At 43.1% G+C, this 27,462-nt stretch overlaps 1 protein-coding gene across 7 annotated transcripts in view; it reads left to right on the forward strand.

Moving 5' to 3' along the window:
• The first annotated feature begins 1,265 nt into the window (after nt 1-1,265).
• The window catches only part of NHSL1 (NHS like 1), a 184,254-nt gene continuing 158,057 nt past the window's right edge, over nt 1,266-27,462 (forward strand). For 3 of the 7 annotated variants that reach the window (XM_032102029.1, XM_032102030.1, XM_032102034.1), the window contains exon 1: nt 1,269-2,259. In XM_032102029.1, the coding sequence (XP_031957920.1) occupies nt 1,902-2,259 (358 nt within the window). In that variant the 5' untranslated portion in view covers nt 1,269-1,901. Of the gene's footprint in view, nt 2,260-27,462 lie in introns of all 7 variants that reach the window. The other 4 variants (XM_032102033.1, XM_032102031.1, XM_032102032.1 and 1 more) reach the window with 2 other exon arrangements.

The following is a 27,462-nucleotide window of genomic DNA, read 5'->3' on the forward strand; positions in this document are numbered from 1 at the left end:
CACGTGCAGTCAGTGGTACTGTCTGTAACACAAAACCAGGGAGAGCATTCCAAGTTGCAAAGTTATTCATTGGTAACCTGTTTGGACAGAGGTGTGAAGAAAGAAGGCTTTGTTCTTTATTTTTTAACACTAGATGTCATTGCTTTCTCCCCCCACCCCCCAGGGAAAACTTGAAGATGAAACTTTCCTTGATTAATGTAAGAGAAGAATTAGTGACTTGCACTTTTTACTATGACTATCACCCTCCCAAGCATTTCCTGTGAATCTTAACTCTCGAGTGTGCCACCAAGCCTTGGGTTTGTATTCCTCTGTCTGCAGCCTTGCCCCCATGCTTCTCCATGCACCAAGGAATTTCTGAAACACTACCGGTGGAATGGTTTTCTTCAGGTTTCCCTTAAGTAACGAATGCTAAAGCTACGGATGATACATACTATGGTGCAGAATATTTTGTTACATAAATTGTGTGTCCTCAAGATGCTAATGAACTTGGATATGTCCCCGGACCTTTCTCTCTCACACTGATTCTCTTTCTTTCATCACACGGATTCATCAGCTGCAGCAGGAGCCAGAACAAGCTATGAGGCAGGAAGGGTCTATACAACCACTTTTCCCCAGGGCCCTTTCCCACAAGAAGAGAGTGCTTGGGTTCCTCTCTTTATCATATAGCAGGAGCCACAGCCAGTAGGGCATTGTCCAATTAAAATTAAATAGCAGCTGTTGACAGTTGCTTGTGGGCTAAATTGGTTCTGTGGGGAATAGCTCATTAGAGCCGTCATCTCCATGAAGAGCTGATTGTATCCTACGCGGGCAAAGTGCGGGGGCTTCCAAGGCTGGAACCTGCCTTCGGTCCACACCAGCATTATATGCAACGTTTGGTGCTCCTACAGTCGATGTCACGGGTCCGACTTTGCTTTTCCTACCTTAGTGTCAATCTTACTAAAAATGAACCACAGAGAACATGCCGTTCCCAGACGGGCTGCTCTTCTTCCCCTGCCTCGGAGCAACACCTCCGGCCTGACCCACAGCGCGGCACGGGAAAGGGCTGAGGCGAGACCTGCCCCCTCTCTTGCTCGGCCCCTTTCGCCGAGCAGGGGAGGCCGGAGGGGCTGGCTTCTCCCTGGGGAGCCCTGCTGGACCGAGCGCCGCGGACAGCTACCTTGGCTGTTGGCTGGCCGGGAAGGGTGAGGCTCCAGTTCGGGGAGCCACAGGTAGGCGGCGGCCTCTTGCTTTTCCCAGGTTCGTGGAGGTTTTTTTTTCCCCTTCCATTCCCTCCTCCTCTTTTTCCAGCTCTCGCTTTCCGGATTGGGTGTTTGGTGCGTTCAGAAAAGTGCCTGCAACGGCGCGGGATTCCCCAGGTGGAGCTGGTCCCGGCTTTCTCTCCCTTCCTCCTCTGGCTGGCTTTCCTCCTTTGTGGCCGCATCCAGGGCGCTTCAGTCCCCCTCCCACGCTTCCTCTTTCCCTCTCTCCCCGCCTCATCCTCACTTCGGGGAGAGAAAGCCGGGCTCTTTCCTGTCTCCCGGCCGCCCCGGGCTCTCACCGCGCCCGCCGTGCGGCGGTGCTGCGCCCCGCTCCGCTGCGCTCCCCTCCCATCCCCTCCCTCCTCCCGGGGCCGCTCCCGCCTCCGGGGGCCACTCCCGCACATGGGCGCCGCGCGGGGCTCCCCCTGCACCGAGGCGGCGGCGGCTCCCCCCCGGCCCCGGAGCGCGTAGCCCAGCCGCCCTCCCGCCCCGATTCATTTGTTGTTGTTGTGCTGTTCTCCCTCTCTCCCTCCCTCTCCTCTCTCTGAACTTTTGTCACCGCGGCCGCTGCGCGGATGAAGACTTTTCGCGCCGGGGACGCCTAGCTCTCCCCGCCGCCCCTCCCGCTGCCGTGCCCCGCGCTGCCCCCCGTCCCCGGCCGCGATGCCGTTTCCCCTGCGGACCCTGGAGCCGCTGAAGCTGTGCAGGTTGGAAGAGGCCGGCGGGGATGGCGCGGAGCGGGGCGGCCCGGCGCCGGGGGACCACGCCGGGGCGACGGAGGGGGGCGGCGGGCGCCGCCGCGGCGCGGTGCCGCTCTTCGGGTCGCTGGAGCAGGTCAGCTCGTACGCGCTGGTGTCGCTGCTGATGCAGCTCTCCGACCTCTCCCGCTGCGCCGGCGACATCTTCGGCGGGATCCTCAGCGAAGCGGACTCCTTGTGCCACCGCAACGCCCGGCTCCAGCGCCGCCTCGGCGCCCTGGAGGAGCTCCTCGCCCGCCTCGACCATCGCAAAGTCAAGATCCGTGAGTACCACCCTTCCCCGGCGCTGCGAGCTCGTCTGGGACCGTGGCGGGGTGACTTGGGGAGCGGGAGGACCGGCCGGAGAGCGGCCGCCCGCTGGCGGGGCTGTTGGCACGGCAGGCTGGGCTCTAGTTTGTGATTTATTTAAAAAAAAAAAAAAAAAAAAAAAAAAGAAGAAGAAAAGGAAAGAGGGAAACTTAAGCATCCCCGTCTCGCTTTTCCCGTGCTCAGGTGGAGACGGCCGCCCCCCATCCCGCCGCGGCTCCTCCCGGGCCCCGCCGGTGCCCACGGGCTGTAGCGCGGCGCTGCTCATCCCCCTCCGGGAGACGCCGGCCCCGGGCTCCGTCCCAGCGGCTCCGGCCCTGGATGTCGCTGGCCCGGGCGGGAGGGGCGGTGTCAGCGAGTGGGGCCGGTGGCTGCGAGTGTTTCCCCGGTGCTTCTGTGCGGCGGAACCCTCACTCACCGGGGAGAGCGTGTCCGCAGGGCGGGCAGCGGGCTGGCCGGGGGCGGGGGGCCGCCAGCGCCGGGAGCTGATAGCGCTGTGATGCCGGGGGAGTTTGTTTATGTATTTATGCCGGGTTTGCGCTAGACTTGGGATCAGCCGAGGTTCTGACAGTTCAGCCCACATGCCTGATTAATTCTTTTGTATGTGCATGGGAAGACCTCAGTAAATAGAAACCTGCATGTACTTAGCAGCTGGTTTTGTGTCTCTCGGTTCTCTCGAGCTTCTGTTCATTGTGCACTTGAAAACTTGAAATTTCAACTTCATACAGAGCCCAAGCAGCAAGATGCAGAATCGGCCTTATCTTCCTAATTAGTGGCAGCATGGGGAGACGGTTCTTAAGTTTCTTTCAGAGTCTGTAAAGTGGCCCTCAGAAGGGACTAATTGTACACCTTACACAGAGCTATAGGAAAAGGTTCGTTTTTCTTCTGAGCTTGGCCCAACTTTGGAGAAAGGATCCAGTAAAAATTGCATCTGGTACATGAAGTTTTGTTTATGTGTGACCAAGCTCCCCACAGACAGTGTGGGAGATAACTTGCAACATCAGCGTAGCTTTCTCAATGTGCTGGAAACATTCAGGAACCCAAAGAATTGTGTTGCAACTTTTGTGGCAGCTGTATAAGGCGTAAGCTCAGCCTAAACAGGGTTGCTGCTCAGACACCACCGACAGTTTTATTTTAAATGGAAGTAGAAAGCTTACTTTGCATATGGCACACTTATGAGCAAAATTGATAAGGAAGGCCTTTCACAAATAAGATTTAAAGCTTATGAGCCCTGTATGGGTGACTTACCTGTTTCATTGCAGAGTTATTCCTTACGGTATGCTTGAGTATGTGGTTTCTCCAAAGGAGGACACCTTCGCCATCCTTACCAAACCTTGTGGTTTTTAAATGTGAGGCTAAAGTTTTGTCCTAACCAGTTTTACTTTTTTAGGTGCTTTATAACTGTATGATAAACTGAGGGCCATTTCTTCCTCACCAAGACAAGTATAACCTTTTCTGCCAATATAGTTATGTTAATTTGGCGTGGCATGGTGCAGTCACATTTGAAATGTGAGTGTGTTATTGCTGGCGATACCTGCAGTATAGTGGTGTATTAAATTGATTGCCTGATAGGAAGCAGTACTTATTTATCTTAGTTTAAATAAATAATTACCATACACTGATGCAAAGTATATAAAGGCTAGGGTGAAATAAGCTTCTGCTGCCCTGTACGAACCCCGAAATTCTATGTGTCAGACTCTTAGTGATTGTCTTCTTTCTTAGTCATCGTTTTGCACAAGCTGTATATTCATGAATTTTTGTTGTTGTTACAACTCGGTTCTTTAGGCTAAGCCTGTTATTGCTTTTAATTTGATGGTCTTTGCTCTTGTCATTGTGATGCTCAAAACTGGATGCAATTCTTATGTTTGGCTTTTTCTATTTGGTTTTAAATTCTTTGCTAAGTGGCATCTCTGCCATCTCTGCCCATTCAGTTTTGCTACTTGAAAGCTGCATTGCTGCTGCCAATATTTACTTTTCAAAGATCTCGTTCACTGAAGTCTAAGAGAATTAATGATTATTTCTTTCTAATTTTTTTTAGTTTTTTTTGTTTGGATTTTTTGTTGTTGGGGTGTTGTTGTTGTTGTTGTTTTGAGGTTTTTTTTGTTTTGTTTGTAAAGGAAGGTTATTTTATTTACCTATTCAGTCACTAGGAATTGATGTGTAGGCGAAGCATATTGACACGAAGTTGCACATAAAGCCATGACAATTCTTATAGGCTTTCTAGATACTGCAATCTGGCCAAGGAGATCAGTTAGGATGCTCCATTGCAGTTAGAATCATGAACATCTCTGTGATACACGCCATCAAGGCTTGTCTGCAAGTTTAACCCTGTTCCTGACATTAAAGGGAAGTATATGGAAAACAAAGGCAATGGTTTAATAATACTGTCTTTGTTTGGGAACAACAGCAAGGGGGATTTTTCCTTCCCATTTTTGAAGCCTCATGGAAAAAGTTGTTTGCTGGTGCAGGATTGTAAGAACAACAAGGATTGTATAATTACTTTCCCATTTACTAGATTTTTACTAATCATAAACTTTTTTTTTTGTGGGGCAGATATTGTGAACTACTGCACCTCTTGTGGTGCAGAAGTACACAGGTACAGCATGACATTGTGTCAGATGACTGGAGTAATTTGCTCTTGCATTCAGGATGAGGGGATAGGACATTGTACACCTGCTTTTCAAATCATGGCTAATTTCTACTTGAATAATTGCCTTTTGTTCTCTTTGTGGGGCCTGGACAATAATTTCCTCTTTCAACTGAAGGTCCCAGAATGACTTCGGAGATCCCAGAATGATGTTGTATGGGAAGGACCAGAAGAGGACTAGGAAGCTTCAAATCTGGGTCACAACCACTTCTTGGGAAGTAGCTGCAGACTGGCAGCTGGTAAAAGATATGCTATATGTGTCTATGGTGCTTGGGAAAGTACATACCAAAGTTGCAGGGTTTTTTTATTTTTGCACTATCAAAGTTTTGTTTCAAAGTAAAGTTTACATGCAGTACCCTTCAGATAACAGGGGTCCATTAGTGTTTGTTCCTTGCTGAGCATGGGCAGGGGTGTGAGGGAGGGAAAGCAGGCAGAACAAAGCTTTTTGTCTTCAGTTAGTCACTCTCTGCAGTCATTGACTGTGCTTGCTGGTCTGTCTGTACAGTGTGTCCTTGTGTGTGTGGAGGATCCATATGCTCCTAGATCTAGATATTAGAGTATGAATAGGTAACTGTGTCTCAGATGATCTCTGCTGTTTCTCTTCTGTTATATACTCCCTGGTATTCTGTAGTGAATGCATTAGTTCCATCCATTCATTGCTCCACATGGGAGAGAACTTTCAGATGTGGCAAACTGGTTAAGGATGTGCTGTAGTACAGTGGGTGCTATGTCTGCAACCCTTACTGGGGGTAGACTTCCCCATCTCTCAAGAGTGGCTGGAATTCTGCCATGCCCTTCAGCTGGAAGGCCTCCTTTCAGAGGGTTTTGTACTCGTATGCCCTACATACTCGGGGAGTTTAATTTCACGTCTGCTTCAGGATTTTGAAGGTAGCTTTCAGATGCATGCAGTCTTGGTGATGGTTGAGTTTTCAGGGGTTCACTAGAATAAACTCTGCTTTCTCTGGTTTGGTTTAGCTCTCTTTAACTTTTTGTTTAGAGTGGTAGAGAAGTTTCTCGTTATATCCCCCCAGCTGAGAAACTTGTGCTTGACTTGATTTCAATACAAGGATATTTTTAAGGCCACTTAGTAAAATGCTTTCCTGACATGTATTTGAGCTTTGCATAATGAGCAGGGTGTTGTGCCACAAGAAGGGACATCAAAATATGATGAGACACGTCCCTATGGGCTGATGACTGGTTTATAACTCATGGTGGTGGGAGGCACTAATGGCTCAAGGCAGTTTGTAAAATTCAAGTGTAATATGCAGTACTTGTGACCTTAGTTCAGCTGCACTAGCCACGTCTAGAGAATTAATTAGATTCAGTACTTTTTTAACAGTCTTTCATCAGGTTTTCATTAAGCTTATGTGTGTTGCTGTTTTGCATGATGTTTTGTCATATGTTTCCAGCATCCAGCTGCCATAATGTGTTTTACACCATGAGACTTGCCTAACAGCTTTTTATTTTCTAGCAGTGTGCATCTGTAGCTGTGACCTAGCATCAGGTGATGTAGTTTTTCATCACTTTCGGTTCTTAAACGTCAGGGTGGATGAGGACAAGTGCCTCTTTGAAGTGATCATGGCTCCTCAGAAGGCACATGATGGCAGCAGAGAAATCTTACATGAATTACAAGGCCAGCTCTTGGGAAATGCTGTGGGGCCTTAAACAGTCATTGTTTTTGTAGGGCATGAAGAACAACATTTTTTCCATTAATATTTGTCTTCTGCCATCTGCTGTTATTTATGCAAAAATTAATGTTAACCCTAACCCTGTAAATCACAATGTTTCGACAGACTGGAAGGCTGTCCCTTCCATCTTCTCTGCTATTTATTTTGAAGTCTTTCTGAAGAGATGATTTGAGAGAGATGCTGAGAGGTTAACCTAAAGACAACTTCTGGTTCAGTGTCTGCAGTAGCAGGATGGGGTTTGGCCAGTTGCACCTCCTGTTTTAACAAGAAGAAACCGATTCTGTGGGAGAGAGGAAATGCTACGTCCTAATTAGTGTTGTTTAAAATCCTTCAGTGTTTGATTTTAAAGGCACAGCATAATAATTTGATTTTGATGCCCAACATCTATACATAGGTATGTTTTTCTTCCCCCCACCCCCCCACCCCCTCAAGTTTAAGCACATTAATGCAAGAGAGCTGGGGGGGTGGGGAGTATGGCTTTCTATTTGTCTGCATGATGGAAGGACAATCCAGTTTACACTTCATCTCCTGCTATTTTGTTTAGTAAGTATTTTCCACGCTTTGTGTGCAAGGCAGTACTGGAGCACATTTCCTGCTTTAGCTGAACAGGAAGCTTTATTCAGCTTATTCCTAGGGAAACCCCTCCTCCATCCCAAGCCACCAAAAGTGAGCATTATTTGAGACAGTATCAGCAGTGGGCAGGAGATGAAGGGGCTGGCTGGCTTTCTATAGTTTCTGGTATAAGGACAGAGAATACAAGATATTCATCATCCTGCAACAACAAGGAGAAACCTTGTTTAGGAAAAGGTTTAGGGGAAAAAAAAGCCAAACAACACACACCCCCACAAAAGAAAACAAAACACACCACAACCAAAATCCCCAAACTAACCACCAAAACCACGGTGTGCTGTTGAGAAAGCTTTGGTGAGAAAAGACAGGCTTTTAGGTGAAGAACTCTGTTCTAGCACTATTTGGGAGCTACAGTTAATCTATGATTGCAGATGCTTAAGGTGACTGCACTGTGGAATTTCTCTCTGTTGCTGTGCAATATGAAGATTCAACAGCAAAGTTCAACCATGTTAAACAGTTAATTCCTAAGTCCCCCTTGGGAAAGAAAAGAAGAAATTTTCTCTTTAACCCTGTTGTAATTATTCAGTTTGCTGCTCAGAAGCAATACAACTCTTGTTTTATTTAGCTAGTGCAAGACTAATTATCTGTGGAAATTCAACCTGATCCAAGGGAGGTTTCACTTGAAATAAGCAGGAAGAAAGTCTGAGTTAGAAAAAGATTTCCCATGGGGATGGTGGGCCAAGTCGTTGTCCTGCTGAGTGGCAAAGCTCCAGCTGAATTCAGTTTGATGAGGGTTTGGCTTGCTGTTCTGAAAACAGTTGACACTCTTTGGCTGAAATGTAGAGCTGCTTTGTACATTGCTCGGAACCTATTACACACCACCTACGAACATTTATTTCCGTAGAACTTATGACTGGCTTGATCATTCAGGAAAACAGTGTTTAGGAGAGGTAGTTAATGAATTAAGCATACTTGCATTTAGTTGTTTTCAATTAGGATCTATTTTGAAGGTTGCTTGATATTTCAGGATACACTAAAATGTCCTCAGAAGTTTCTCTTCCTATTAGTACTGGCACAGTCTCGTATTGGTTGAGTGCAAGCTAGTAATCTTGGTCTTGCAGGCTTCTCTCTAAGCTGATATGAATCTCCAGCAGAAGAACAGTTTTTTGGATGAACCTATTAACAAACATAAAACAACACAGTGGAAAGCCACTGAAGTTCCTCAAACCCTCTGTCCTGGAATTTAAACCGGCCTCTAATCAACAGAAAGTGGCAAGAGGCTTTCAAGGGGTGTTGGGAGCAGATTACCCCTCATGTGCTTAGCGATTCTTGCATCTTCCACTGAAGTGTTTGGTGCTGGCTGCTCTCATCTGTGGGGTACTTCACTTAATGTTGCCCAGGCCCGATTCACTGTGGTAATTCCTGGCCTTTTTCTGTATTTCTGGGTGAAGGAGCAGCAATTTCCCTTTCCTCATCTTCCTTTTTTTTTGCCTGCATGCTCGAATAAATGATATAATAAATGAGGGCATGTGCTTTGCTTCCTGTTATCCAGAGCACTAGTGCAGCAGAAACAGAAAGGGGGATTAGGAAATAGAAGGAATTAAAAGACACACATCGAAAGCTTGGCAATTATGCAAGCCCCAGTTTCTTTTGTAGTCCTAAACTAGCTATCAGCAGGCGAGATCAAAGCTGTCCACCCTAACAGTTAACAAGATCAATTAAACATGCTAATTAAATGTTGTTCTTGGCTGTAGGTTGGATAGGAAACCTGCTGGTTGGATGGCAGTCTCCAGAAAGCCTGGATGACATGCTACTTAAGAGACTAGAAAAAAAATATTTTGCTACCTGTGGGTTTAGCACAGATTAATGTGGGTGGACTTTGCAAGTTGTTTGTACTTATATCCTACCATATTTTAGTTGGGCAGGGCTGCTTCTGGCTTCAGGCTGTCATGGGTTTTACCTCTTTGTCATTTGTAAATTATGGTGGTTTAAGTTAGGTTGTTTTTATTTATTTATTTATTGGCCTCTTGTCCTTTAATCAGCATTGTGCATATGAGATTTCATTGCCATTTAAAAACTAAGAGTAGTTAGAATATAAATGTTTAAGGTCCAATGAATGTGACTGAGCTTAGGGCACTAAGCAATCTGAAGGCAGGGTTGTTACTCCTGCAGAGAGGCAGAACCAAATAATTGCTTTGCTATCACTCCTCTTGGTAGCTACCCTGTTGAAGCCACTGGACTACACAGTTTTTAGGTTAAGACCTGATTAATTTTTTTATTTCCTTCCTCTTATTTTCTCCTCCTCATTTTCTTTAGTAGTTTAGACTCCTCACTTACTCCAGGTATGCTCTGAGCTGCCTCTCCATCTCCAGCCCTGCCTGTTCTGAGGTGTGACAGTTTCGGTGTCTGCTCTGCACCTTGCCACCCATGTCACTTGTTAAAACTCAGCATTTCCCCTTCCTCAAACACAACACTCTCTGCAGGCCTGTTGGTTGGATTAGTGAGGAAGGAGGTGAGGAGATGGGAGGCAGAGACAGGGAAGGGTGAAATTTGATGGAGATTCTGGCTTTCTCATGACAACCCCTCTATTTTGTAACTCCTTGGTGTTAGCTCCTGTGTAAGGCCTTGCTGGCTGGGGTTGTGGCACAGTGGATAGCACCATAATAACTGTCTGAGCATGCCCTTTTCTTCATTTTTATTGCTTCCCTTCCAAATATGTCTATTGCTCTGCTATAGGAGTATAAATCAAGAGCAAAACCATTTACACCATTACAATGGTGGAAGTGAGACTATCAAGGTATTACTTGAAATAAAAAAATCCTCAAAGGAACTGACTTTAATGTGTGTCTGTGGCTGAGTTCTTATAACTTTTGAACTTAAAGGACATTTTAATGTTTCAGTAGGTTTAATTTCCCTAATGTGAGCAGCAGCTCTGTTTTAATTTGAAATTTGGCATCTTGATAACAAGTAGATCTGTTAAGTTAGTTGATTGGACATTCCTTTTACTGTAATCAGGCTGTAGCCTAGCTAACCAAATTTTGATTAATCTAAGATTGTAATTTTTAAATTAACTTAGCTCCTACTTTTCAGAGATTAGGACTAGAACAGCTGCCTCTTGAAGTATATCGGAACTATGGATGATATCTGAAGAACAGAACTTATTTTTTTCTACTAGCACTAAATGCAAATGTTAATCTTAATGGGAAAATTATGGCAATTTCAAGCATATTGAGTAATAGTGACAATGGTGGGATTTCTCTTTTTTTTTTTTTCTGGTTGAGCAACCAATTGGAAAATGAAGACAAGAGACTTCTACAGTATGTTTTAAGTGGTAATGTGTGGTACTTGCATGTTCTTCTTTCTTCTTGCTCCTCTCAATTTTTAAATTTTTTTTTAGGGTCAAAATGCTGGCTACAGAAGAGCTCTCATCAGCTTTTATGTGGTGGGATAAATATTGCTTGCTTATATACATTCTTTGTGTCTGGCTGTTACATTCATAAAGTTTCTCAAAATCTTGGGTTTGAGTTAGAAAGCAAGCTCAGTCTTTCTCCTTGCAAATGGGTATCTATCTTTTGTTTTCTACTTTAGCAAGTTTTAGCTTTTGGCAGGAGATGGAGTTTGCTTGCAGGAAGCTCAGCAGCACCCGAGATGAGTGCTTTGTGGGTTATCTCTAGTGGCACCTTTTGTTCCTGCTGTATGGGAGGGAAGAGCTCCCAAGCAAATGGTGTTGTCTTTCCCTTCCTGTTCGGTATCTCGTTCATGGTAACTGAATCTGCTTGGGAGGATTGAGAAACCAAATGATGGTTGGCTAATGCAGTATCATTAGAAGTTAAAATGAAAATCTCAAAATGTTGTTACCCACCTTGTCCTTAGAGATGCTTAAAACATTTTGAAGTAGAAAAAAGAAACCAACTACCAGGAAATTGGAACAAGCTTTTACGAAACTTTTCATTAGTTGCGGTATTTGATTTTCAATTTAGAAGAAAGATAGCACAAGCAAAGCTTGATTGATAACACAGCAAGACCCATCACCCATTATTGTGGACATGACCCAAATAAAATCCTTCCTACTCAAATTTTGAATTATTTTTCCTCCCTCCAATATATGTCCTAGACACTGAAAAATATTTCTTTGCAGAAGTCCAAGAACCCAAGAATTTCTGAAAATGACCACTCTGTAAGATCAAAGATATATGTTCGTGTGTATATGAACAACAATGCGATTAAGTACATGCTTATAGCCTCCTTTATACTATTTTGATTTGTAGTGTGGGAAACATGGAGGCTCTCTTATGAGAACGTCAAGATTTTTAAATATGAGAAAGAAGTTTGTTCTAGATTTGTTATGAGGAAGAAAGAATGAAAACACAGTAACGTTCATAAATGTCTCGGTGTGTTAGCTTAGATGCAGTTTTCTACAATTTGTTTGTTGAGCTATTCCCTTGTTCTATTACAGTAAAGGTGGGTAGTCACTATGTGGTTCCTTCTGCTAACTTTATTTTAATAACGTGTGATAGAAGATCGAGTATTTTAAGGCATAAGCATACTTACCATAAACTCATTCTGCATGGCTGAATGCATGCCGTAGGGAATGGCTATGCTAGGAACTAGAAGGGTGATTAATGGGGCCGGAACTGAAAGGTTTTGTACCAGTTGCATTCGTGACCTTGTTGGAAACCAAGATATGGGAAACTGGTACGGCAACCGATCTCCACGGGGCCAACACCCTTCCCAGTATCTCTGGCTGCTGCCCTCGCAGTGGGGAGCATGTGCAGTCCTGTTGGGCAGGCTGGGGCAGCCTGAGCCCTTCAGGGAGCAGTCCCATGGAGGGGGGGCCCTGACCCCGTTGGGCTGTAGCTGGGCTCAGCCCTGGTTGTGCAACATGAGCTGAAGTGGCTCTGCCTCTGCGCTTCTGAAATCCTGGGTAGCATCGCACAGGGTTTGCCTTGTCCTGGGTAGGCAAGCGTGATCATAACAAGGGTGGTTTCAATGTAAATACTTTATTGCAGTTGATTTTGAAATTACTGTTGCAGTTATAATTATATAATAATTATGAAATATGTGGAATTGTAATCTATAATCGTGATCTTTACCTTCAGGAAATATAGGAAAGCTGGAGAAAACAAGACAAGTGTGAGTCAGTTCTCTTGCCCTGCCTTGTCTTGATGGTCAGCAGTAGGACAAGGCTACCCTTCGCCAAATCCGCATGGAGAGGAGAGAGGCAGTGCTCGCTTGTCCTGAAGGAAGGTTAAACTGCAGTGTTGGCCTGTTTGTGATAACAAATTTCCTTAAAACATTAGGAAGCACTTACACAGCACAGCCGCAATGCAGATTTAAGTTGAGTTAGAAGGCTCTTTGCCCTGAGAAAGTCTAGTCATAACACATACAAGTGAATCCAGAAGATGGTAATTTAGTTAAGTGTGGCTTAAAAAGGTCTGTTTCACAACAGTTATGGGCTTTTTTGAGGTCTAGAGGAAGAGCAGGTAATTAGAAATCCACAGAGTTCTTGCCTGAGGTGAAAAATACCACAAAAACATAGACCTCTTGGTGCTTTTTAGCTTGTCATGCTACAAAAGCCTCTGTTTGTCCATATCTGTTACAGAGACATTGTGTCTACTGGATGGTAATGAAGACTAAAACCATCTGCAGTGCTTATTATCTTGCCTGCTCCCACTCATTGCAGAGTTTGGCTTGAATTCTGTAATTTGTGATGTCCCCTCTGAAGAGTGTGGTATGTAACATGGGAGGGGAGTGCTCTTCAAGGCATGTTGTTTTGACCCTGTTGCTCTAACTGAGCATGTTTTCCTCTCCCACTCCTTTTCCCAACATACAAAATACAGTAGCTTTTTCTTTACAAAACATTTTTTTACTGTTAGTAACCTTGCTGACTAATTGTGAAACTTGCTGCAGTCTGGAAATAGCTGGAGCTTGTAAAAGGTATGATGAAGAGTGGGTAAGTTAGCATTGTATGTAGAGAGAATCTGCTGCAGGTTAACACATCAAATATTTAAATGATTTAAATGCATTGTAGTGCAACTGGTAGAAAAATGAATTAGGTCATGATAGACAAAAGCTTGTCTTCATTCGAGCTCCCGTCAACTTGGTGTGTTTGTGCTCCACTGGTTTTATCACTAGTTACATCTATGCACATATGGTATTTCTATTTTAGATTATTATTAGTGGCTTATAAAAATATGAATAAACCTAATCCCAAAGACAAATGAAAGCGTGGGTATACCTCTAGTGCAAGTTTGAACTTTCTAGGGAGAACCCCAGAATATCTCTGCTTTTGACAGAAACAGCCAATTGGAAAAATGGCTGACTGACAAAAGGCAGATAGCACCAAATAGCAAGCACGGGTATGAACTCTGTATGTGAACACTGAAGGGAGCAGAGTCTTTCTCACTGTCAGCCTGAAAGTTCTGCATGATCAGCCCTAGAGCACAGCCTCCACTTGCAGGGTGTTATAAAAGATACTTTAACTGTGTGCCCTGTGCTGCAGTACCTTTCTCCCCCTACCTTGGTGGCTGTTGTTGAAGCTGAGACAGTGAGTTTGAATGGAATGAAACTTTTCAAGGAAAAGTTCTTGAGGCTGCTTGTCTAGTCACCAAAGGTCCTGTCTTGAGAGCATTGCAACTGAATGGGTAAACCTCATAGTGTTCCCATGGGCCTATGTGTTGTGCTTATCCAGATCCCTCTGCATGGCATCCCGCACCCTCAGGCGTGTCACTCCACTTGGTGTCATCTGCAAAGTTGCTGAGGGTGCACTTGATCCCTTCATCTACGTTATTGATGACATTAAACGGAACTGGTCCCAGTACAGACGGACGCCTGAGGGGCCACACTTGTCACTGATCCCCATCTGGACATTGAGTTATTGGTCACTACCTTCTGACTGTGGCCACCCAACCCCCTACTCAGGATAGGCTGAATGGGAGCCAGGTGCTGAGGGCTGTGTGCAATCAGGTTTCGAATATCTCCAGGGATGGAGCAATCACAACCCTCACAGTAAAAATGTTCTTCCATATGCTTAAATGGAATTTCTTGTTTTACAGTTTGTTCTCGTTGTGTCTTGTCAAAGCCTTGTAACCAGGAACACTAATACACTCTTCTTACTGGGAGGCTGTCCAAGGGGAGTGCTGATGGGACCCAAGGTGGACAACCTGATCAAGAGAGCTGGGGTACTCTGTGGCCTTCAGTAAATGTCTGTCCTCGTTTTGGCCAGGACAGGGTTAAGTTTTATATGGGAGGGGATGTGGCCAGGACGAAGATGTTATTCTGTACCACCTCAGGTCATTGCTGCAGGCAGGGGGGAAAGGGATTCACTCTCACTCTCTCTCTCTTCTGGGGAGAAGGGGTTTCCCCAGTTAAGAAAAGGTGGCCAGGGAAGCCGTCTGGTATTTGCTTATTGTTGTGGGCTTTCCTTGTAAATCGTTTTTGTCTTACACCTTTTGTTATTAATATTGCTGCTGTTTGTTTTCTTATGTCATTGCTGTTTCCAGTAAATTTTTCTTATCTCCACCTGTGCCTCCAGTTGGAGTGGGGGGGAGCGAGTGGTAGCATGGTTTTAACAGGAGTACTAAATTGGAAAATACCATTCCTAAACCATGACTGTTTCACATTTATTTGGAAAAGGATGGGCAAGGGAAGGCGTTAGTTAATGGAGTAATAAAGCTGGGACCCAAAAATCACATTCTAAGAATTATAATTAATATTGTTTATTTTTATATATAATTATTTACTTGAGGACTTCTGACCTTGCAGCGCTTCTTGGGAAGAGCTTTAATACTCTCCATAAAAATACCTACTGTTTCTGTTGACAGGCAAGGTGATAAACTCGATCTCAGAAAGATGGAAACTGTCTCCAGTGGAGAAAGTGGAAACTGTTTCCAGTGTCTCACCTTACAGATACTGTTGGCAGTAATCTCTTAGGGATTGAAAAGCATCCACTGTTCGCAGGAGGAGTCCTGAACAACCCTTCCGCATGCTTAAGAATTTCAGCAGCGGCTTCTCTTTGAAATTCTGACAAAGATCCTTGGCTGGGTTTTTGGAAACTATCTAGGATCTTGGTTACGTTACTACAGTACCCTATTTTTTGCTTGTTGATGGGAGCTTTATTAAGCAGGATGGAAAACATACCATATAGTTCTGCTCTTCATCTTGCTTGGGGCAAGCAGGCAAACTCCAATGAGAATTACAAGATCATCCACAGCAGCAGTTGATCAAATAAAGCAGTTCCTCAGTAGCCTGAGTTGCTGCTAATTAAACACATTTTCCTGTCCTTCCCCTAAGTAAGCAACCCTTTAGATTGACTTAATTGCCAGGACTGTGTGATGGTGCTTTAGAAGAAAGTTGTGATTTAAGGGCCAAATCAAAGCTATTGGAGAGAAATAGTTTTATTTTAAAATGTTTTTGTTAGACTGCAATATCATCTGGTATTTTACATAACTGATATCTTACATACATGGATGGCAAACTATCATTATACATTCATTTGTTTCCCAATGCAAGTTCATAAACTCTTGTTAAAGTTGTCCAAATTCACATGGAGGAAGCCAAACTGGCATTCAATACAGCTATATTTAAAGCTCTTGGCAGGACTTTTCCCATATGAAAGATGTTATATGTAAGCTGTTGGAATAAAACTCTAAGAAGTTTTGTGATGACAATTCTAAAGACTGCCAGATCATCTGAAATTAAGAGATTTTAAATACTGGATCAGAGTTCTGTGTCAGAGTTCTCTTGTCTTACACTGTCTTTCTATTGTCCATGTAAATTGATTTTTGTTACAGTACCTCTGGGAAATATCCACTGGATAAGCTTGTAATCTCTGGTATTTGGCACCTCTGTTGCTTTCTGCTGTGGAATCCTGCAAAAATGGGGTTCACTGAAAAGTCTGCTCTTAAGTATTTCAGCATAATGAATGATTTTTTTTTCCCCCCTGTATTGTGTTTCTGAGGAGAATAGTTATAGCCTGTGGAATACATCCTGTTTTCTCGGCTGTAATGAAACCCTTGCTTTTTATTGGTAATACCTACTATTTTTCTTTGTGAAGGCTGCCAACATCTGACCCAGGACTTCTTAAAGACAAAGGCTAATAGAGATGTGTTCCTTTGTTTTGTACCAGAGAGGAAAAGGTTGGGGTTTTTTAAACCAGTTAGTTTTCTCTGTGGTGCTTTCAATCAAACCTTGTGTGTGTGTCTCTCTCTCTCAAAGAAAAGAAAAAAAACAACTCAAAACTAAAAATCAAATCCCAATATACGATAAAAAAAAAAACAAACAGAAAAGCCCCTACCAGGTGAGATCAACTGATTGACTTTGCCCAAACTGTAAGAAACCCAAAAAAGTAAAGGCCTGCTAATCCTAAATGCATATATTCTGATTTTGTCTTTTTAATCTGTATCAGTAGTAGTGTAGATTAACCCACAGTAATTTTTAATTTGTTAATATTCCTCAATACCCATTTGTTAATATTCCTCAATACCCATTTTTATATAAATAGTGTAGCTGAAACTTCTTTTTGCCTGTTTCTTGTTTGCGTTTGAGGTCAGGAAGACACATGGGGTGAAAGTCCGGGTTGACTTACGATTTGCATTTTCCAACATTGGTTTTGACCTTGAGTTGCTAAGTATGAACTTGGAACAAAAGAGCTTTATAGAAGTGGTTGATGGATGGGTTGTAATATTGAAGCTTCCCTCCCCCGTGCTCACATCCTCAGAGCTCAGTGCATCCTTACGCTGAAGCGCTGCCTTCATAGGCAAGAGTCTGCTGCTTCAGGAGATAAAAATGCTGAGGCTGGCACTTTGGGAGTCTGTTTATAATAGTGAAGATGTAGGAGAGAGAGAGAAGTCAAAAGTGTGTAGGTAAGTTTTGGGGGTTTTTTCTAATTTTTTCTTTCAGGGAGAGGATATCCCCCAGTGTTTCCTAATGAGGTAATTGTTTTAGATAAACATCTTGCCTATCTATTGCATAGGAAATGCTCTTGTATTCCTTTTGTCTTCCCTCTGCGAACAGCTTGCTTTGTGTGGATTGTGGTACATTTTTTAAAAATTACTTTTTTATGGAAAAACCCTTTTTGAGCCCTATTACCCTCTAGCTTTCCCCCATTTACTTCAGTACCTCTAGCTATCACAAGTTTGCTTTTTGACAAAATTGCTGAGAATCTTCTTCACTGAAATGCTATAAAAACGGAGAGGGTGTTGTTTTGGGGGGAGAGAGAATTAGCAGCAGTGGAAGTAGCAACCTGAGCAGTGATATATCCAGGAACACACTCTGGAGGCCCTATTTTGCAATATTGAAATCTGAAAACAGAATTCCCCCAAACTCAGGATTTCCCTTGTGTTTTTAATCAAACTTCATTAATATTCAGTACTGAGTGTGGCGTAAGAGCAGGACTCCTGCAGAGCTGTAGCAGTGCCCTGTTGGGCTGGCAGTGTGGCTCCCAGCTGGGCTTCTGCCAGTGGCCTGGGGAGACCTGAGATGACAAAGTGGGGGAACGTGGCTACCTGTGCTGTCATATCATAAACTAGTCTACGTTGGAAGGGACCTTTAAAGCTCATCTAGCTGCCTCCTTTGTGTTTAATTAATTAATCTGTTTTGCTGTGGATGGAAAAAGTAAAGTGGTTACAAGAGCAGATGGCGCAAATGGAAAGGGATGGACTGAAAAGAAACAAAATTAGGATAAGGCAGGCATCAGTCCCATTGAACTAAGAAGTTCTGTCTTCTGCACTCATTTTGAAGGCAAGTTAGACTGTCGCATGTGCTGTCTTAGTGTTGCCAGTGGGGGGCTGGTTTGTTTCTGAAGGAAAAATAAACAGAGAAGGGGAGGGGTATGTCACTTGTTTTCCTAGAGGGAATTTTAGGGAAAAACCAAAATGAATGTGAAAAATCAACAGATGTTAAAATGCTGTGGATTAAATCCTATGAGCACCGCAGATGCTGAGAGTGCTCATGGTTGCCAGCATCCCTATGAGATCTCTAATAATTATAGAGATTATAGCAGTCTTGTACTGTAACCTTGCAAACTCTCCTTTAGGATGATTTAAGCTTGCTTGAAGATCAGAGATCTTCCTCTGCAAATCTTGTAGAGACAGACCTTGATTTTGGAAACTGGAAGTACTGAATTTGTGGGTGCAGAATAATGGGCTGATGCACAAAGTGAGAAACCTCTGTATGAAAATACCACTGCCATCCTTAAATGGAAGAGCAACATCCCTTCCTGGAAGGCTGATGTTTCAACGGGAGCCACAGCATGGATGGGGCCGTTGCGATGTGGCCATACCTATAGCTAAAGATGTTCTCACTCATAATTTTCAAAAGGGCTTTGAGGATGGCAGAATTCCCATTTTACAGTTAACCGAAGAAAACTCAAAGGTCAACTGCCACATCCATACAAACCAGTATCAGAGCCTGCATCTCAGCACTGGTGAAACAGGAGATCCCAATGGATTAAGCTACCTTCCAGTTCATAGGTTGCACAAGATCTGGCTGGAATTGGCTTACCTCCTGTTGAACTGCACTTTGATCTGTTTGGCTTTGATGCATAGGGCCAAATATCTCCACCAGATCTGAGGAGGAAGGCAGTAGGAGTGCCTGGTATTTTGCAGACTTGGGATAATTGTGATGATTAAGATGACTTTAATAAATAAAGGAAAATAATGTCATTATTTCCTGTAACATTCCATAGACCTTTAAATACAAGGCATTGATTCTTACCCCAGCATTGTATGAAGTTAGTATTTCTACTATTTTGGTGCTGTAGGAAATCTACCACAAAAGTACCTTCTCTAATGATCAATATTGCAGTGGCCCAAAAATGTCTTGGATTTCCTGTTCATCTGCTTGGCTGTGTGCATGCCCAGAGACACACTCTGCAGCACTGTGGTTCATGCTTGCTCCTTCAAATCCAGCTTGCCTTCTTGCTAGTCTGCTGGTTAATGCCTGGGCTGAAATCTTTCCTTCTGCTTTAACAGTCCTGAAAAGCCTTCCTCAAGAATCCCTGCTTTGATTAATTCTAGCAACCCCTTGCAAACAAATTGAAGAATGGATTTACCACATAAATTGGTAAAGTATGGTGATGTACATACTAAAATTACTTTATGAGGTACATCTGAGGATTCCTGTGCAAAGGGTCAAATGCCTTTTTTGACTTTGGTTAAGTAAATTTCACTGAAGATGTCTATGCAATATCCCTAGTGATTAATTGCTCTCAAATACTTATCCCAGCTGAGTTATGTAATATGAATCTCAGAAGGATTCCCAGTAAAAAGTTTGTGAATGGTAGATGTAAATGTCTGCAGTGGCTTTTGAAATTTTAGATGTGAAAAGTGCTAATGGGAAAAATATTTTACATAGCTTCTGAGATAGGGTCTAGAATTTTTTAAGGCCTTGTGTTTAACTCCCACTGACTTAAAATTTTGAGGCTTTGCTATAAATTGTTCCTTATGCTTCTGCCAGAACAATAGTTGAGTGTCTTCAAAGAAATTAGACTAAGGCTGCACAGTGAAAAATACCAAATGGAAAGGTATGTACTTAATTCCAACTGCTGCCTGTGAAAATCTGCTGTAATACACTTCAGATGGTATGATAGGGTGCTATTTCTAAATACCTGAATAAAGATGGTTTTTTTGGCAGCAGGATGATTAACAATTTTTCTTTGTTATAGGAAGTCCTAAATTTTTCAGAGTGGTTTTTGCTGGCAACCCAGAATTGGGAAATGGACAAACACTGAGCTGAACATGTAGTAGTTTTCAATATATATATAAAATTAAATTTCAGCATTCACAATACCTGTACTAATACCTGAAGATCATGAGTTTTCTTTGCCAGGGCATAGCCTTTCTGAGGAGTTTGGGGGCAGGACAGGGACATGCCTTGTGCTGGAATGCTGAGATCAGCATTGTTGTGGGAGTCCTGTGCCTGCTGCATGCAGGGGATGGGGAAAACAAACAGTTTCTGTACTTAGGTGTAAAGGAAATATCATGAAACATCTGTTGTGGTAAAGGAAAGCATACTTTAACACATGAAAGTGTGAGATCTCCAATCCAGATAGGCAGACAGCCTGTGCTTATCTTGCCTGTGTTGTTCGTTGTTTGCACTCACTACTGCCTCAAAAGCAGGTTTCAATGATGAGGTTGCTGATGCACTCACGTTTTCACCTATGATTTGCACTACCACAGTTGTGTTTCCTGGTGCTGGGCTTTGTCTAGCACTCCTCAGTCAACTTTTTGAGTGGTATCATGCCAGCTGTGTTTTTGGACCTGTGCACATGGCAGTAGTGGCTTTCAGGTCTTAATTGCGCCCATCTGTGGCAGGAGAGGTTTGACCCATCCATGCTGTGTCAGTGGCAGCTCCGTGATGACAGCTTACAGCAGCCCCCTCACTCTCCCCCCAAGAAGTGGCAGTTCAGGCTTGTCCAGTAGGGTACTGGTGTGACCACTCTCACTTTGGTTACAGACTGGTTTCTTCTTGGATGCTGGGAAGATCTTGGTGTTGGAGCAAACTAAAATAAAATCAGCCCATATCTGTTTGTGTTGAGCTGACAAATATGACCAGTGTTGAGCACAGCTGATTGATTTGCTGGTGTTCAGTTTTCCTTAGAGGGCCATAGTACAGACCTTGAGATACCAGGGTGATGTAGCAATGGGACTTGAATGGTTATTAAAAATAAAAAGAAGATAATTTTTGCTTATGTAAGAATGTAGTGCAGCATTTTTGTGTATTTGGTGCTGTTTCTGTAGGGATGCCCACATCTGCGGCCCACCATGCAGGGCAGCACTGCCCTTTCTGTTGTAGGAGGAGCCTGATCTTTTGAAATGGTTCAGCTGGTGACCAGTAACTTCCTGCTGTAGTATTTTACTTGGTCCATAGCTGGCCCAGATCAGAACCTGACGCAGGGGAGTACTGAGAAGCAAGGAGGAAAGCACCCTCGTTGCAGTGATGAAGCAGCAGTAGTAGTTCCACCAGCCTCCAGCTTTAAGTCAAGACATTTAAACAGGTTTGGATTTCAAGAAAGGAAATGCTATACGGAACTGGAGTTTATGAAACTCTGAAAATCACACGTTTGGTTTTTTTAATGTTGAGGAAAGAAAGAGACATTAGTTCACAATTGCATTCATTTAAAAAGTCATTGACTTTGCATTCTTCTGTATTGGTGTGCACATAACAACAACAACAACAGATGAAAAAGCAGCAATGATCCCAAGTAGGTGCTCCCATAACTCCACAGGGGGATGGACAACATCACTGGCTGGCAGAGAGGCAGCATGGGACATGCACGGGGCATCTTGCAACTTGTGATGAGCAAATGGGGGGAATGATTTGAGCAAGCATGGCCATATACTGCCTATAAATAGGAGTTAGAGCAGCCCTTGATTTTGATGGTACTCAAGAAAATAACATCAAACAGGAGCCAGCTGTGGTACTTTGCTGGCTAGCCCTCCATTGCTTTATAACCACTTGGTGTTGGCAGTGCCTCTTTCCACCTCTTCAATGCCAGTGGCAACATTTTGAAAAAGCATCTGATTCCAAAATAAATGTGCACATGCAGATTTCCTGAAAATTAGCACAAAGTGTGAAATGAAAACAGATTTAGTTATTTTGCTATAAGCTGGTATGTAGTCCAGCTCTCCATAACCACTCCCAGAGGATATAATAAATACTGAAGTGTTTAAATATAAGGCTACATATTTTCTTTAGTAAATGGTTTTGAGTAAATTGTCCTGAACTATTTTTAAAGCTGTAGAGCAGTTAATGGTATAAGTATGTTTTTCAGGAGTTTTGTTCAGCTTGTGGGTTTGGTAGCCTGTTGTTTAGAGGAAAAAAATAATTGCTATCTGTTTATACATGTATTAATCTAAAATAGGGGGTTTTGAATTAAATACCATTAGGTAGTAATTTATTGTCTTTAGTATCAAAGGTATACTGGGGATGGTTTTAGGGTTTCTTTTCTTTTTAGGGTATTGTGGTTTTGTTTTTTTTTAAAGTTTTCCTCACAGTCCTTAGAACAAAACATGCTTCACTCTCTCCCAAGCCCTGCCTTCCCCAAAAGAAAATGTTGTAAACCATTATTTTTTTATCAAAAGTAATTCAGAAATTACAGATTGAGTTTCATTAACCCACTTCCCATGCTACCTATAAGCATGTGTGGCCTGATCTCTGATATGGAGTCATTCATGTTACTGCCAGGTGAAATTTGTTCTGGGAAATACAATTCCCCAAAGAAATGTTGTTTTATTTCTGAAACACTGTGTGTCTCATCACTCATCACTGATATTTTCAACTGTATCAGAGTTTCTGTAGTTTACACTTATGGAAAGATGCTTCATTTTTGTAATCTTTTGAGGTACTTGGTCTTACTCTCGTAGGAATTAAAGTTCAGCTGAATAATTATGAGGACTAACCAAGCTGTCCTTATTTTATGCCTTGTTTGCTTGTTTTTATGGTTGTAGTTTAAGTATTTGACAACAAAACCCTGAAGCAGAAATGGCAACCAAGCCCAAACTGACATATTTCTAAGGTTAGCTAAGCAGCAATGAAACTAAGCAATCTACTAAGTCAGATCACAGAGTATTCTGAGTTGAAAGGGATCCCAAGGATCATCAAGACCAACTCTTAAGTGAATGGTCCAGATGGGGATGAATCCACAACCTTGGTGTTATCAGCACCATGCTCTGCCCAACGGAGTTAAACAAGTAGCAACTACACTGGGTTAGAGTTATTTGAAGCCATACATGGCATTCATTCATTGAAATGTTGCATTTCCTCCACATTCTTCAAGTAGTTCCGTTCATTTGTTTACATTTGGAAGATCAGCAGAGCTCCAGGAGTTATTTCCTCATAAGCTTTATTTACAGTAGAAAAAGCACAGGTTTTTATGATTAACTAGCAATGAATCTGTGTAATACATATTTCTCACTGGTCAAAATAGATGTCTAGGACTGATTATTTAATCAGCTTTACTATATGCAGTGAATATTCTTAAAATTTTGGCGAAGCTAATATTGTAAGTATTTGCAATTCTTAAATTCTGGAGGCAACACCTAAACCAAACCTGGACCACTCAGGTTTTTTATCTCAGTACCTCCAAGTCCCACTTGATAGGTACTGCTTTGTACCATTTTACAGTAAGGAATGAAGGCAGAGGTTGGCTTGCTCATCCCTGCCCTTCACTTAGGGGATGAGGAGTATACAGCTCATCTGATTGTAACTAGAAACAACTGCTGAACTTTCATCTGTTAATTACCCTTTCATTGAGGCCTGCACTGCTGTAGCATCTGTTACTCATTATATCTTGTTTAAAAAGAAGCCAGTAAGAAAAAAATATAGCAGGGATAAAAACAATGAGGTATTAGTTTAGAGCACAGAATTGATAACAAATGTTCTATTTCTGGTTTCTTTGCTGCCATGGAAGCCTTGTACCTTCATACAAATAATATAAGTGTCTTTCATCACCTGTTAAATGAAGTCTGTGCCTGCTGCTTGCAGGTGCTTTGATTATTTTTAGTTTATGCATGTATTAGTAGAAAGCTTTGAAAATTCTTGGTTTTGCTTTTTCTTTCCTCTACCTGTGGTGTCATATTTTTGTTGTGTTATTTTACAGCCATGGCTGTTACCAACCTTACCAAGCTTTTCCCTGGAGAGCTTTTCACTTTACTCTCTGCTGTGCAGGGTCATGGGGAGCCCAGAGGGGCTCCAGCGCTGTGGCAAGGCTGTGGGAGGTAGTGCCTGCTGCTCTCAGACACCAGGCTGCGAGTTGTCACTACACAGGTGTCAGCAGTGTCTCCTGAGCTGCCTGCAAGGATCTAACAAGTGCATAAGATTGAGTTGGGATTTTTAGAGCAGTAACCAGGAGGATTTGTGTAGTGATTGGGAGAGGGATTTATATTGCAGCTCTTACTGTTTTGAGGTAATGTATGAGGGGTATGGTTGCTGCCTGTTCCCATACAGAATGCTTATTTCACACCATAATTCATGAACAGGTCTTCCCTGCTGTGTGCAGCATGTGTGCTTAGCTGTTGGAATGATGCTCTGCATAAAGCTACAGTGCACTTCAGTCTGTGCTGATTTTGGCTTCTGTGTCTTTTCAGTAAGTTTTATCTGTTGGAACATCTACACTGTGCCCTGGCATAACCTGCCCAATCATAGCTAATACACCAGAAGAGCTTGGTGCGGGGCATGTATTTGAGGTGGCAGTAACAAAGCACCAATGAAATGTTTCAGGCCTCTTTCAGCTGCATTATGACCCCAAGAATATGTAGAAGAATTGTAATGCCCCCTTTGACGGTGGTAACAAGCTGTTGGCAGGGCTTAGCCCACCACACCTGATCTTTGTAGCTGCAGGTTGCTGCCACCCTTTGTCCTCTCCTCCTGCTCTTGCTGCAGGCTCCTTGGGCCAGATCCAGTGAAGGTGCAGTGCTAATTCAACCTGCTAACCCAAGGGCAAGCTTTCTGGCAGAAGGGACAACCGTTTTACTGTAATAGGAGTAATGTCCGTGCTGGAGGCGTCATGGTTCATTCACTTCAGCAGTGCCCACCTTAACAGCTTCTGCCCTCTCTCCAGTGTGCCAGATCAGCACCAAAGTGATCACAGAAATAAGCCAAGCGGAGGTAACTGTGAAGACGTAAAAGAACCTGGTAGGAGCTCTTTATCCAGCATTTTCTTACTTTACAACCATTCATGAGTAAGCATTTTCTTGGGAGGTTGCTTGACCCGGGAGCCTGGATTTCCTGTCCAGTAACTTACCTTGCATGGTAACCCTGAATGCCTAAACTCAGTTGATACCCATCTCCTTGGTTTGTTAGCTTTGGGGTGTTTTTTTGGTTTTTTTTACTTCTTTAAGGACAATGATGGGTTTTTTTCATTAGGTGATCTCTTCAGACTAAAGGCAGTTAAGAGTGCAGGAGCTTCAGTCGCTGAGCTGGTGTGAAATAGGAGCCCTTTCTATCCCTCCTGCTGAACTGATGGTAACAGGACCAGAAAGGACAAAACTGGAAAAGAGGTCTCGCAGGCTTTGTAGTCTGGGACTTGGGGCTGTTGGCTGGTTTAGATTGATGTGGGTTTTGGTCTGCACACTGGGAGTTTTCTTCTGCTTTAGTCCAGCAATGTTTTTTTTTCCTTATTCATGTCTCTGATTAATAATAAGGCAATGATTAATAATTAAAAGTTCTGTATATCCAGGTCTGTGTTCTTGATTCCACATAATTTATAAATCTAATTCCTTTACCTAGAGGACCAAGTATTTTTGGCATGTCAAAATGGAAAACTTTGCTTCCTGTATTTCTCTTGAGTATGCCTCCCTGCTCTCTCCCCATCTCTTGTCTTAGTCTGTAGGGACTGGAATTTTTGCTTAGCTGAAATTCCTGTTTGTCTTGCACACCTTGAGTATTCATTAGTTTCCTCTATTGAAATCGATGCCAGACCTGTGTTGCTTGATCTACTGCTGCAATTAAATGCAAATTAAACCAGTTTTGCTCAACGTTAGTCTACATTACAACTCACTAATTAAAAATGCCTAAGTCTTGAAAAACCTGAGTCACTGAACTTCCCAGCCTGGCACAACTGTCTGTGACTTGTGTTGCAGTAGCAGAGGGTAGTTGGTTTGGAATTAAGGGGACAGCAGCTGCCTCTCAGATACTAAACAGGCAGAAGACAGGGTATTCCTTCCTGTTTGCAGCTGCTTTAATAGGAATTGAAGAAGTTTTTTTTAATATGGTTATTCACAATTGGTGGGTTTAATTCAACCAGAAACTAGCGTGAATGACCAGGCAGACAGGTCTGTGCTTGTCATGTTTTTGATTTGTTCTGTTTTGCTGGAAATCCAGGGCTTTTAGTTTGCCCCCATAATCCTGCTTTTCTGGGAGCCAGGATGGGAGGAGTTCTCCTTCTCTGAGTTCAACCCTGTCTGCCGCGTTCAGCGGTGTCACATCTCTTTTTGCATTAAAATCAAGTTTCCTCTTCCTGCTTGTTTCCTCCACCCCTCCTCCCTTGCACATCTCTACTGTTTTCATATGTTCTGTACATTTTCCTTTGGTATTGATGCTTCCCAAAAACATCTCCTGTTAGGACAAGTTAGTGTTCTAAAAAGCATGCCCTTTAATACTACCTGTCTTCTATGTAGGGTGCACATGGGGCCTGATTTTGAAATTCCCCTTGGGATGGGGGAGATTATGACTCAGCACACTTTCACCTGACTATGTTTGGAGGCATGGCTATATAGGGAGTTTAGCTGGGAACACTCTATAGAATAGCTAGTAGACGTGCTGGTAGGAGTAGGCATATTGGTGGGTAGCTATTTACTGCCCTGTGTACAATTACTGCTTAATTGCTTTTCATTAGAGTTGTTTTTTAAACTGGTTCCACCTGTGTTAATTTCTTAGGCCAGTCTTAAGCATCTTGGGAAGCTGTCTGATGACTGGGAAGCTGGTGCCACTCCACAGGCTGTATATCTGGGATGTTTTGGGTTGTGGTCACTTTTTGGAATTTTGTCTCCTCAGAAGACTACCTGTCTAAAAGTCATGCCCAAACCACAATCAAAACACTGAAGTTTTTATTTCATTTTTCATGTCACTAATAGAAAACTTCATTCAAAGGAAATGCTTAAAAAGAATGGTGGTTCTTTTCCCCATTCCTAATGCCTTGTCATTCCTAACATTTATCCCGAGTACTCAGATTGTAGATTCTCTGCAATGTTGCTTGATTTCTTGGAGTTTAGCATGGCATGGACTTCTGGTTTTGATACCAGTGTTGTCAAAGGACAGTAGATCTTTTTGCATCTGCTGAGCAAGTGTGAATTTACTGTGCTTGTCCAGTCTGTCATTACAGTCCCAATACCAGTGAATGAGTTGATCAAATACTGCCTCCACAAAATGGGCTAGCTGCTGTGTTACAGCAGTTTGACCATTAGTGATCCGTACTGGATGTGAACCGGTGCTCCACTACTGGCCGACGCGTGGGTCACATTCCTTGTGCCCTTTGGCTTCTGGAAAATGCATTTGTTGGTTGCCTGTGAGCACTGCGTGGAAGGAGGGCTGTTAAGGGTTTCACGGTGATAGTGATACTTAGTCTCTTAATGTGAAGTAGAGTTTTGCCTATGTGAGTGCAGACCCAAAAATGCAGAGAGCTCTGGTTTTGGCACTCAGGTTTTTCTTTTAACCTTGCCTTCTGTTGCTACACTTTTTATTCCTCTCTGTGGCTTTTTCTGAATACAACTAACTAAAAGAGATGGGCATTTTGTAAGCAGCAGAGCAGCATGCTA

Source organism: Corvus moneduloides, chromosome 3 (assembly GCF_009650955.1).
Source record: "Corvus moneduloides isolate bCorMon1 chromosome 3, bCorMon1.pri, whole genome shotgun sequence".
Taxonomy (NCBI): Eukaryota; Metazoa; Chordata; class Aves; order Passeriformes; family Corvidae; genus Corvus; species Corvus moneduloides.